This window comes from Lycium barbarum, chromosome 4 (genome assembly GCF_019175385.1).
Source record: "Lycium barbarum isolate Lr01 chromosome 4, ASM1917538v2, whole genome shotgun sequence".
NCBI classification, from domain to species: domain Eukaryota; kingdom Viridiplantae; phylum Streptophyta; class Magnoliopsida; order Solanales; family Solanaceae; genus Lycium; species Lycium barbarum.
Genome location: NC_083340.1, coordinates 25,284,764 through 25,296,802, shown reverse-complemented (window position 1 = coordinate 25,296,802; position 12,039 = coordinate 25,284,764). Strand labels below are relative to the sequence as shown.

The following is a 12,039-nucleotide window of genomic DNA, read 5'->3' as shown; positions in this document are numbered from 1 at the left end:
ACATAATCTGATCTATATCCTTATCATGTATCAATTTCATGTTGAATCATCATGTGTATTCATGTTCCAGATTTAACATAAATAAAACTGACATAAAGAGTAGTTTTTCATACTTAAAACACATTTTAATCCGAAAGAACGACCTAAAACCCATCTAAACAGCCTCAATGATTATTTCTTACTGGGCGTTTCCAATGAACACATCAAATTTCAAGTCAATAAGAGTTGGTGAAATTCTTGATCTCCATAACTAACCAAATTCGTCAAAATAACAGTTTTAGGCATAGCTAAGTATTAAATAAACTGATTCAGGTTTCTATTCTCCTTTTATAATTATCCCACAAGCTCAAGGCATACATTAAAACTTATTTAACTTCCCGTGTTAAGATTACAGATACCAATCAATTAAATTAAATTACTGACAATTTAATTCATTGACTAATTGAATCCTTTATATTTCTGTTTAACTTACATCATGTGACAAATACAAAATCCACCTGCAGGGTTTTCACATGAGACTTATAAGCATCCATAAAGGGGTATCATCAATCTCTAAGTCAAGACATGGATTCTATCAACTAATTATTATTTCACAAATGTAATTTGCCATTATCCAATTTACCAGGAATACACAGACTCGCAATTGAGTCGTACCTATTAATAAATCAAAATAATGAACAAATCACATTGATCATAATAATTATATCAAGATTAAGAGTGTAAGCACATTTAATGAACTAGAGAATTTGTTTTATATATTCAGTACAAAAACATTTATCTTTACTTAGTCCATTCAATACATACAAAATGTATTAGCACAAGAAGACGGAACTATACCGTTCCCATAATGAAGATACATGATATTAATCTTGTGCTACAATCATACCTATGGCTTTGTCCAATTTCCATCTTAGATTGTGAACATAAATTTATACTTACAGGAACCGACGATTTAATCTTCCGTGTATACGCTAAACTCTATACACTAAATCATCTACTATATAAGTAAAAGACACACATACTAGTACATGATTTGTTTAACTCTTTATTAAACAATGAGTAAATAATTGTTGTATAATAAATATAATAAATACTATATCCAAACACATGGTTAATAATATATATCCCAACACTTACGAGTTACGACTATAAGTAAGCACATGTCATGTTTTTGGCAACAAAATACTGTCAAATTAAAGCACGTTTACAAATTTTTGTGTAGACAATTACTGCATTATGAATACCGAATAAAAATGTAAGAGATCTGTGCAATAGAAATTGTAGAAGCAGTAAAGCACTCCGGAATTAAGCAAGGACATGCCTAAATTTTAGGGGTCACCTTCAAAAACAATTTTGAAGGTAGGTGATCTTGAAATTTTGACTTCACTTATAATGTCACGACCCAGCCGGAGGGCCATGACGGGTACCCGAAACTAACCTACTGAGCACCATCTAACCTGTGTCATATAAACATATCTCGGTGAACCACACGATTATCTCATAACTACTATACTTTGTACGGGCACGAATACTCGAAGTACAACTCATCAATAGGATTTTCAATAATTATGCCTATTTATATATACACAAGCCGACAAGGCTACAAAAATGATACACAAGATATACACTGATAGGGTCATGAAATATCTAACTATACACACATGTCTACGAGCCTCTAAAGGATTACATAACATCATAAATACGGGACAGGACACCACCGTGCTCGAAAATATACACAAAAGGAACATACCAATAAACGGTGGCTCCGAAGTAAGTGGAGCGCTCCTGTACAATCGCTGACAAATCACCTAGGGGGGTTCGATCCATCTGCTAGTCCACAAACAAAAAGGCGTCAGTACGAACAATGTACTGAGTATGTAAGGCATGAATAGTAACATGATAAAAACATAAAGGATAGCATAAGATAGAAGGACCATTTATACCTCTTAAGTCGTTCCCCATGCTTATTTAACCTTTTCTTAAAGAAGTCATTTCCTACATATAATGGTACCGTATCCGATCATATAGATTCGGCTTTATCCGTATCCGGCCATAACAAGGCTCTGCATTGTCCGTATTCGTCCATAACAAGACTCGGCATTGTCCGTAACGGGCCATAACAAGATTCGACGGTATCCGTATCCGGCCATAACAAGGCTCGGCAGTATCCGTATCCGGCCATAACAAGGCTTGGCATCATAATATAGCTACATACAAATATGATCTACATGAATATCCAAGAGAAACATTATAACCCGATCGGGGTGACATAAAGTCGGTAAATCCCCAATTCTATTATGGAATCGTTATCATCATTATCTTCATTGTCATCATCACTATTATCATCTCTATGAAGGGCTTTTATCGATGACATATTAAGAATCTTGAAAGTTATAAGTTCTAACATATTTAGGAATAAGACATATCAGACATCTTAGATGGATCCGCAATAAGGGAGTTATGCCATTATCTCACCTTGAAAGAACAATTACATAAGATGAGATCAACAATAAGGAATACAATTGGTAATCTTGTGACAAGCTCAATGGTACCATGAGAACATTAAGAACTTTAAGCTTTGGCCTTTCTAGAATTGAAATCATCATCATATTAATCATCATTACCATTCTATCTCACTTTGAGGAGCGATAGCATAAGATAAGGCCAATCGTAACGAATGAAATCAAGAATCATATGGTAAGCTCAATCATTTCATGAGATCATCTAAACTCTAGACTTTGGTTCCGTTACACATGGAGTCATCATAAGAGTCTTGAGAATTAAGGACCTCTAGCATTTCTAGGAGTAAAGGTAACGTGGATAGCATATATGAGATCATAACATAGGAATCATGCCTTTTGAAAGAAAGGGTTGACCTTACATACCTTTTCTCCTTAGTACACGGATCCCACGAATCCTCGTACGCTCTATGAATGATTATCTACTGTAAACGAAGTATTTGTATCAACGATGGGTTCATAACTTATAAGAGAACTCATTTAGACATTTTGTCGAACATTTTATGTGCATGAGATTCATGTATCTTGTTTTCCTGAATCCTATACTAGTTCCCTTTTCATCTTCACAACTCACTTAACAATCCAACAACTTCATATGACAACTTTAATTGCACAAACCAGCCCAACAACATCACAACCATACCAAGTCTAGATCAATTCATACTCAAGCATAGCTAGGAACAAGTTCTAGCACAACTTAAACCTTACTTTCACAATTTCTCCTTCCCATAAGTTATGAATGCCAAATAATACTAGAAACATGAAGATGGAGTGATAATCTTACCTTTGATCACAAGGATCACTCTAAGTTTAAAATTCCTTCACCTCCAAGAAGTCTCCAAATTCAACACCGCAAGAGGAAGAACAATCTAACGATGATCATGGAATTCTTCATGTTAGAATCACTTGGTTTGCCCTTGATTTTGGTCTTAGATCATAAGAAGACTTGTTGAAGGAGTTTTTAGAAGTTTCTAGGTCCAAAAATGGTGAAAATAATGATTTAGGGTCGAACTTGGTCTATTTATAGTAGTCCAGAAAATTCTGGACCGACACAACATGCTGCGGAGTTGCGGGGTAGCAAAGCACACTTTGGAAGCCTCATGTTGTGTCGCAGGCCTCGCGACATCACCAAAAATTCACTGTCACACTCTGCTGCGCAGCTGGGTCTCCGCAAAGCGTGCTTTGCTGCCCACATATTGCGCTCTGAGAGCCACATATTGCGCCATAATGTGACACTTTGTCAATTTTTTGCTGAAACTTAACTCCGATGATCCGATAAGTCTTAAACCTTCCCGAGGCTTACTAAACATGGTTTTACTCTCTTATATACCCAAGATGGACATATCCATCCTCATGATCTTGAAAATTTTGTCCTACTTTCCAAGACTAGGACAACTAGCACTCGGCGAAACTCAACGTACAAAATGCGAGGTGTAACATTTAACATAGGAAAACTTTAAATTTTGTCAAAATAGGACTTGGGCCTAACTCACACCCCAAAAATTAGGTCAAATGGAGGAGGATTGTTCTATCCTTATAAAGAGCCCAGGAGCTCAGGATTCTCGTCCGTCAACAATGTTGTATATTCTCTTCAAATTTATCAAATTTTATTGTTTGACCTTATGAAAGTTTTTCTTTACCTATAGACAAGCGGGGTCATAAGTTTAAAGTCACCAATTTCCAAGGTTTTAGAGAGAATTTTAAGCCTGTCATTGCCGAAGGGTTCTCCAAAAAATTTCCAATGGAAGTGGCCACTGATGCAAAGCACTACTAATTATAAAGTGCATTTCACACCACAAGGTAAAAACAAAATATTGAATATATGACAAAGTAAAAGAGCCATCAATATGCCTAACAAATTAAACTATTAGAGTGGATAGGGTAAATTTATAAAATTGATTTGTGACTATGCACATCCTTACGTACGAAGTATGGACTTTTCAATAGGTTTCTACTGAGGGGACAAATTCACCAATCCTGTAATGGCGAATGTCGTCTTATACATAGACCATAGCCCTATACTGTGATGCAGAAGAAGGAAGCGAGAATATATATTGAACAACAATATGTTGTCTATCAGCGATCACTAAAAAGGTGACGCTAAATAAATGAGCTGAGATAATTTCTTGGATGGTAACTAGGCCTGCTCATCAAATGTATCAGATCGGGTTTAGCACATTTCGGATTATAATTTCAGTTTTCGGATTTCGCAAAATGTATCCGAATCCGATCCAAATACGTTCGGATTGGATGAGTTTAAGTTCGATTTTCAGATAAATCGATTTGAATAATTCAGATTTTTGGTTCGGCCTATGAGATTAATTGCTTCTTCTCTTACAAAATGAACGACCAAATAAAATATTCATACCAAATTGCTTTAATATAGAGTTCCTCATTGCTATCAGAATCATATAGATAAAGTATTCCTATAAGCAATAAAATCATTACCAATGATGCAACAGAAGCTCTGGTCCTATGAATTTATAACAAGTCCAATTTAGTAAAATAATCTCATACATAGAATATACTGACAATGAAAACAAAAAGGAAATCTAAAACGTAGTCATCTTTAAAATTAACAAATCCAAACATATTGAACTTATTAATATTTTGAATATATAAGTTGATGTGTAATGAGTAGGGTATATTTGACTAATTAGATTGGACATATAGGTAAAGCGCTAATATGTAATGGATAGTCGGGTAGGCTAAACATAAGGTATAAGAAATTCGATTTTCGGATATCCAAAAATCCGAAGTTCCAAATCCGAAGTCCGATCCAAAATCCAAAATCTTTAAAAATTAAATCCGAAATCCGATCCAGAATTTGAAAACTTCAAAATATAAGTCTAAAATGTTCGAATTTCGATTCGGATTTTCGGATTTATCCAAACTATGCATACCCTTAATGGTAACCTAATTTTTATTTTCTGCACCAAGCCATTAATAATTTTTTAATAAAAAATTACCCAACTTTGGTTAGATCAAAATCACTAAAATGATTGTTTCTAATACTCCCACTGTTCCAAAATAAGTGTCATCTTAACAAAAATCACGCCGATTAGGAAATCAATAAATACAATGTGGAGTTTACTAAACTATCCTATTTATTAGCTTTTTTTTAGAAGTGAGCAATATTAAAGATGACTACTTATTTAATGCTAAAGGCATAGTTGGAAAACTTGATAATTTTTGTTTTAAATTTCTAAGATGATACTTATTTTGAGACAAATTATTTTTGCTAAGGTACCAACACTTATTTTGGGATGGAGGGAGTAAAAAGTTACTCAATCTTTGCGAGCGCAAATATCATAAAAGTGCCCCATTTGCTTTCGGCAAGTAGCTTTTAATAACACATAAGCAAAGTCTAATAATGTTTTTATTATAAAAAATAGTTTTGTCACTTTCTTGATATTTAGGTAAAACTGAATAACTATTTTGTTATAAAATAAATCTTGATGTAATAAAGTCAAAGTTGAATGCATCGCTCATCATGACATTAACCCTAAACCGATCAGTTCTATGTGTTCAGAAAGAAGAAAATAATGTGATTGGATCTTTGTTGATATTTGTTTGTCGTCGTTGACCAAGATTATTGGATAGCACGACTTACTAATTTTCAGATTGTGGACGATTCAAATTTTCAAATCGGTGACTTCCAAAATAATAAATTAATAATTGTGTCACATGAAAGCAAATTAAAAATAGAGAGATTATCATATATGATAATCAATTTAGTTTTTTAAAATACAAAAATAACACAATACACACTGAAGATTCTGCTTTTACAAAAGTAAATAAGAAGAAATTAATAGGAATTTAATCTATACTATATTAAAAACACGAAGGGCTTAGAAATATTGATTGAACTTTTTGCCCTTCATTAAAAGACTCTGCAATATACAAAATTGTCATTTACTATTTTCTCAAGTTATTATTTAAAAAAAAAAAAACTTTAACGACTCAATTAATATATATAAACATTAATAATATATATTTCCTTTCAAAATAAAAACTGTAATAAAAATATGCCGTTATTTTTGATAAAATATTTTTTTGAGACTTTGAATCAACTTTTAATTGATAATCTTTCCTTATTTGAAATATCTAGGAAGTCAAACTATAATTTTATAGGGTCGCCTAATTTTTTGAAATTTGAAGTCAATAGGAATTTTACTAGAAATTGTACGTGGGAAAACACCTTTATCCCATAATAGACAAAAATCAAAAGAACAGGTAATATAAACAAGAAAATTTAAGTCGAAGAACCCGGCAAATCAGGGCAACAAGAAAAGATTTGCTCACTTTTCTTAAAAGATAATTCTCAATTAAATAAAATTGCAATATTAAATCACCTTAAGTTACTTATTTAATCTATCCTTATTTGATCTAGGTTTTCTAATATTTATCACTTCTAAATCAATTAGAATTTTACCTTATATAAAAGAGAATTGCTACAATTCTATTTAAGTAATATTTTTCATATCATACTTTACCGAATACATACGGCTTCTTCTCTTTCTTCCTCTGTCTTCTTATTTTGGTTTTGATTCAAGTCCTTTTTTTTGCATTCGTGGTCCTCTTTCTTTCCGTCTTTCTTTATTTCTGTTAGTTAATAACTTTTTATTTTTTATCGATTGTAATTAAGGTCAAAACTGACGAACAAGACATCATAAAATTTGTGTAGATTGTAATAGCTCCACATCAATATTTTGATAACTTGTATTGGCATGTTACAGTCATTGTAGAAGTCACGGTTTGTGACTTTCGAGACTCTATGACGTAGTAAGATGATTTGTCTGTATCAATTGCTCTAATCATGTAAGTACATAGCTAAAAATCAACAATTGACAATGAGTTTTCCTCTTTTAATAATTTTTCGTGTTTTCTATTTTAGTTGAGAGTATTTGATTGACAAATTGGACTAAACAAGCATGTCGCTGGCGAATGAAGTAGACAAGATAGTAGTGAACTGTTATTTGCCAAAAATCAAAGGTTTACCTCTTTCCTTATTTTGTTTGTTTAAACAATTTTATTCCCAACTGAGCTTCAAATGTACCATGTTTGGGGGCAATAAGAAATTAATAACAATAATCATAATTCTTATGTGTGCGCGCGCGCGCTAATAGTACTATGTAAAACTTGTCTTTTAAGTTGTATTTGCTTTTAGACAAAGGAGAAAGATTAGTGCTGGATATGTCCAAATTTTAGATTGATTACAATATAACTTATTTGTCTTCCAATTTTCACGCCATCATTATTTTTGTTATATTTCTGTAAACATATATTTACGTATTTATATCTCATTAAAGTAAAAAAAAAATATATTATAAAATTATGATGTTTGTGTTTTCATCTATATTAGGATGTTTTTGTTTTGTGAATTAACTCTCGCAAATTGATGGTGTTTAATCATTTGAATCCATTTAGACAAATAAATATTCTCACGGTCTTTTTTGTCTATACTCTTGGATTAATTTTTATGACACTAACCCTGCCTTAAACCAATAAAAGTTATGTCTGCATTTCATTTCATCATTTAGCTAATTGTATTTATTTTAGTAAAAGATATATTCTTCCTATATAAATTATTTATTGATTCAAGCAATACACACTAAAGACTAATAAAAGAATAAAAAAGCCTAACAGCCCCCTGCATCACTTTTCTCCTTATCAGCATACTTTTGAAGAGCTTCACCGTGCAACTTCCCATACCTGAACTCATCAAGCATTTCAACTCCCATATTTATTTGAAAATCGTAAGGCTTCTTATTCCAAACTGCAGTTATTCCCTCCACCGAAAGGAACCCCTTGTTCGCCGCAATGGACGCAACAGTTCGAAACAACAGTCTTCCCAATCCCACCTTACGATAACTTTCCCTGAAGTAAAGACTCTCGAAAAAGAACCCAGGTTTATCATAGAAGCACGAATAATTTGCGTAAAAGAAAGCATATCCCGCTATAAAAACATCATGTTTATCGTTGCCGTCATCATATTTGGACCTGAATTCCTCCGCCTCTCCTTCAACGACGGGGAATTTAAGGTCGAACGTTGTAAGGACGGGCTTGAACCCTTGGTTCGTGGTATGATTGGATTCGGTAAAAGGGGTTGGTGAGACTTCGAGTAGAAGCACGGTTGGACCGTAGTACAGGGGAAGAGGGTTTTCTTTAAAGAGCAAGTCCGCTAAGGAGGATTCAGTAGCTTTGTATAAGTGAGTGTTGTTATGGTATGCATGGATTTGGTAAAACAGTTGATATATATGGTGAACGTCAGCTTTCTCAGCGAGACGGACTCTTGCGTAGATCGTTTCGTTGATCGTAACGTTGTTTTCCGATGACGAGTTGGTGGTTATTGTTTCAGATAAAGTTGGTGGTTGAGGAGCAGCAGCCATGGGATATCGTTAGAGGGTTGTTTCAGATAAAGAAACTTAAGGCAAGGAAATATTGAAAGGACTATATAGGATGAAGGTTTTGTAATGAGATATTGCTGAATAGATTGTAGGACTGCAATGGTTATTTATAGTGGATATTTGATTCCTTTTTCTATTCTTTATTTAGGGCCCGTTTGGAAAGCCTATAATTATACAGTTTGACCTATTTGTTTGATCAAGTAATTATACAGTTAGGTGGAGTTGGTGTAATTACAATCTTCAATTCTCAAGGGGGTTGGACTTGGGTGTAATTACAGAGTTACTTTTTAGTTTGTTTCTTTTTGTTTTATTTTAAATTCTTTTTATTTAAAATTTATTTTTAATTTCTATTATTTTAATTTCTTTTTTATTTTTACTTTTTAATTAGTTTTATTTTTAAAATGTATTTTTCTTTTTATATTATATATTTTTCATTTCCTTTCTTCTCATTCCCAACCTTTACTTCTTGTAGTTCCATATAATTGCTCGTATTTTTTTATTTTTTTATTTTATTCATTTAGCATAACCGTGTTAATATTCTAATTTTTGAAACTACACCTCTTAATATTGGAAAGAATGAGTCATTAACAAACTTGACATATAACGAGTGACGTTATTAAAGTAGAATTTCGTTGTGAATGAGGTTATAGACTTATGTTTTTCCTTTCTTTTGAATTGTTTACTTAAATTACGTTGGTTATAGATTAGGTTGTGTATTACTACCCTAGTAATTACACCAATTCCAATTACCAGGTGGCTTTCCAAACATGGCCTTATAGTTGTTGGAGTTGGTGGAGTTGATGAGATAAGCTCAAATGTGGATTCTATATTTTCGGCAGTTTGGACTACTGTGTCAATTGGTCAATTGTTTTGCAAAAATTAGGTGAGATAGGCGCCAATTAAAGTTAGCCATCATTTCAAAAATTACATTTTAATATGAAAATAAAAATTAATATTCTTTCAATTAGATAAGATGATGATTACACTTGAACTTTGAGCACTTGAACTCTGAATCGTTCATGAAGTATGAAATTTCATCAAATTTTCACATTTAGATTGTGAAAGTTTGAACTCTCTGAATATAATATTTGAGCAGCCAATCAGAGTTAGCCATCATGTCAAAAATTACTTTTTAATATGAAAATAAAAATTAAGATAAAAAAATTCTAGCTAAAAAAAGTTTTGAGTTTTGATAAATGAAACTCTAGAACGATTATATTCAGGGAGTTCAAACTTTCACAATCTGAATGTAAAAACTTGATGGAATTTCATACTTCATGAACGATTCAGACTTCAAGTGCGATCAAACTCTTAAAGTTCAAGGGTAATCATCATCTTATCTAATCGAAAGAATAATTTAACTTTCAACGACATAAAACTCGGTTAACATTTTGGGAATATATGTGTTTGTGTGTGTAAATGGGTAGTTTAAATTGCGTATCAAGATGGGCTACGACAATTATTTTTTTTTAAAACAAAGTAGCCTAACACACTTTCTCATCACGAACGAAAACTATAGAACCATCCTAATTGCAATAAAACGCAATTAAAATAGAATGTTATTCTTAATGACGAAAAAAGAAAGGAATGAAATCCCTTACAACATATGGGATGAGAATTGGGATATGGATACACCTTTAGCAACTGGCATAACCCGTTAAAAAAAAAAAAAAATCTGATTAACTGGAGTAAGAACATGGCAAGCACACAAGTGGAAAATCCCTCATTTAAAAATGGGGCTTCTCAGGGTATGTGCAACCAGGCCTTTGGATGAAGACATTTGATGCATAACACCCTGCTTTAACACAATCTGCAATAGGTTTTTCTTGGACCAACTGTGCAAGGAATCCTCCAACAAATGCATCCCCAGCACCATTGGTGTCAACTAGTTTCTCTTTTGGCAAGGGAATTACTGGGAACAGCTTCACCTTCCCATCCTCAGCCACAACAACTGGATCAGCACCCTGAGTAATGATGGTGATTCTCTTGTGTGTTCCTGATGCCTTTGGCCCTTGGGAGATCTTCAAAGCTATTTCTTCAACATTATCAGTCTCCCAGCCATGAACTCTAGAGAAGGTTCTTGCTTCTGTCTCATTACCAAAGACAAAGTCCATATACGGCAAGACTTTCTCTTGTTGATCCTTGAAGAACTCACACATAAATGGTCTGAAAGGTTCATTGAGAAAACCTAGTTCTTGGAAGCTGCATGCTCAGCAACAAGTTGAATAGATTCTGGAGAAACGGTGAGAAAGAATCCAGCGATGTAGAAATACTTGGCCTTCTCCACCAAAGCCCAGTTCTCCGGTTTTTTCAAATGGTCAACCTTGTAGCAGTTTGCAACCAGCGACCTTTCGCCATCAAGCACACAGACAGCACAAGTACGGGTGGGACTCTCATCCTCATAGTAGTGAACTTTAATACCAGCATCTTTTGCATTATTCTTCATCTCCTCCCCAAACTTTGTCCTTTCCAATAGAGCCCATGTAACTTGTTGCACCTGGAATTTGAAGCATCCACTGAGATACTCTGATTGAATTTTGAGTTGCACCTCCAGCAATGAGTTCAACACTATACTTGGATGTCATTTCTTCATACATAGGCAAGTGCTTGTCCTCATCAAGAATAGCATTGTTTGGCTTGATGTCATACTTGTTAAGGAAATCTTGATGGATAACAGCAGAGATATCGAGCAATGGATTGCCCATACCCAAAAGAATTCCTTCATACTCCATTCTTTGATATTTTTGATTTTTGGTTTTTGGTTCAGATCTTAAAGTAGGTGGGTTACGACATCTAATTCATTTACCAAGCCTATTAAATAACTAGGAGAGCCATGTCAGAATTTTTTGATCAAAATATGTATTTCTGCACCAGGTTTATATTTTACTAGTAGTTATCTAGGCGCTTTAATAAGATGATTTTTATGTGGCAAAAATAAGAAAGGTGACATTTGTGTTATAAATCTTTACTTGATTGACCATAGATGAAATATTCCCACGCCAATTTTTAGGACTATGCAAAATATATCATAAAAATGTTAACATTCTTCGAGAAAAGTTCGATAATTTTTCAAGTTCAATCAAAATCAATTTTGACAATTTTATGGATAA

General features: G+C 33.3%; 1 protein-coding gene and 1 pseudogene across 1 annotated transcript; both read right to left on the bottom strand.

The window, feature by feature from the left end:
• Positions 1–8,029: 8,029 nt before the first annotated feature.
• LOC132635628 (tyramine N-feruloyltransferase 4/11-like) lies at positions 8,030–9,024 on the bottom strand. Its single transcript, XM_060352081.1, has one exon. The coding sequence runs from the start codon at positions 8,909–8,911 to the stop codon at positions 8,162–8,164; it is 750 nt and encodes a 249-aa protein (XP_060208064.1). The 5' UTR covers positions 8,912–9,024; the 3' UTR covers positions 8,030–8,161.
• A 1,380-nt stretch (positions 9,025–10,404) lies between these two features.
• LOC132635627 (adenosine kinase 2-like) lies at positions 10,405–11,706 on the bottom strand (annotated as a pseudogene).
• Between the last annotated feature and the right edge of the window lie 333 nt (positions 11,707–12,039).

Coding starts and splice junctions, on each gene's coding strand:
- LOC132635628 (XM_060352081.1), bottom strand. CDS start 8,911: ATGGCTGCTGCTCCTCAACCACCAACTTTATCTGAAACAATAACCACC.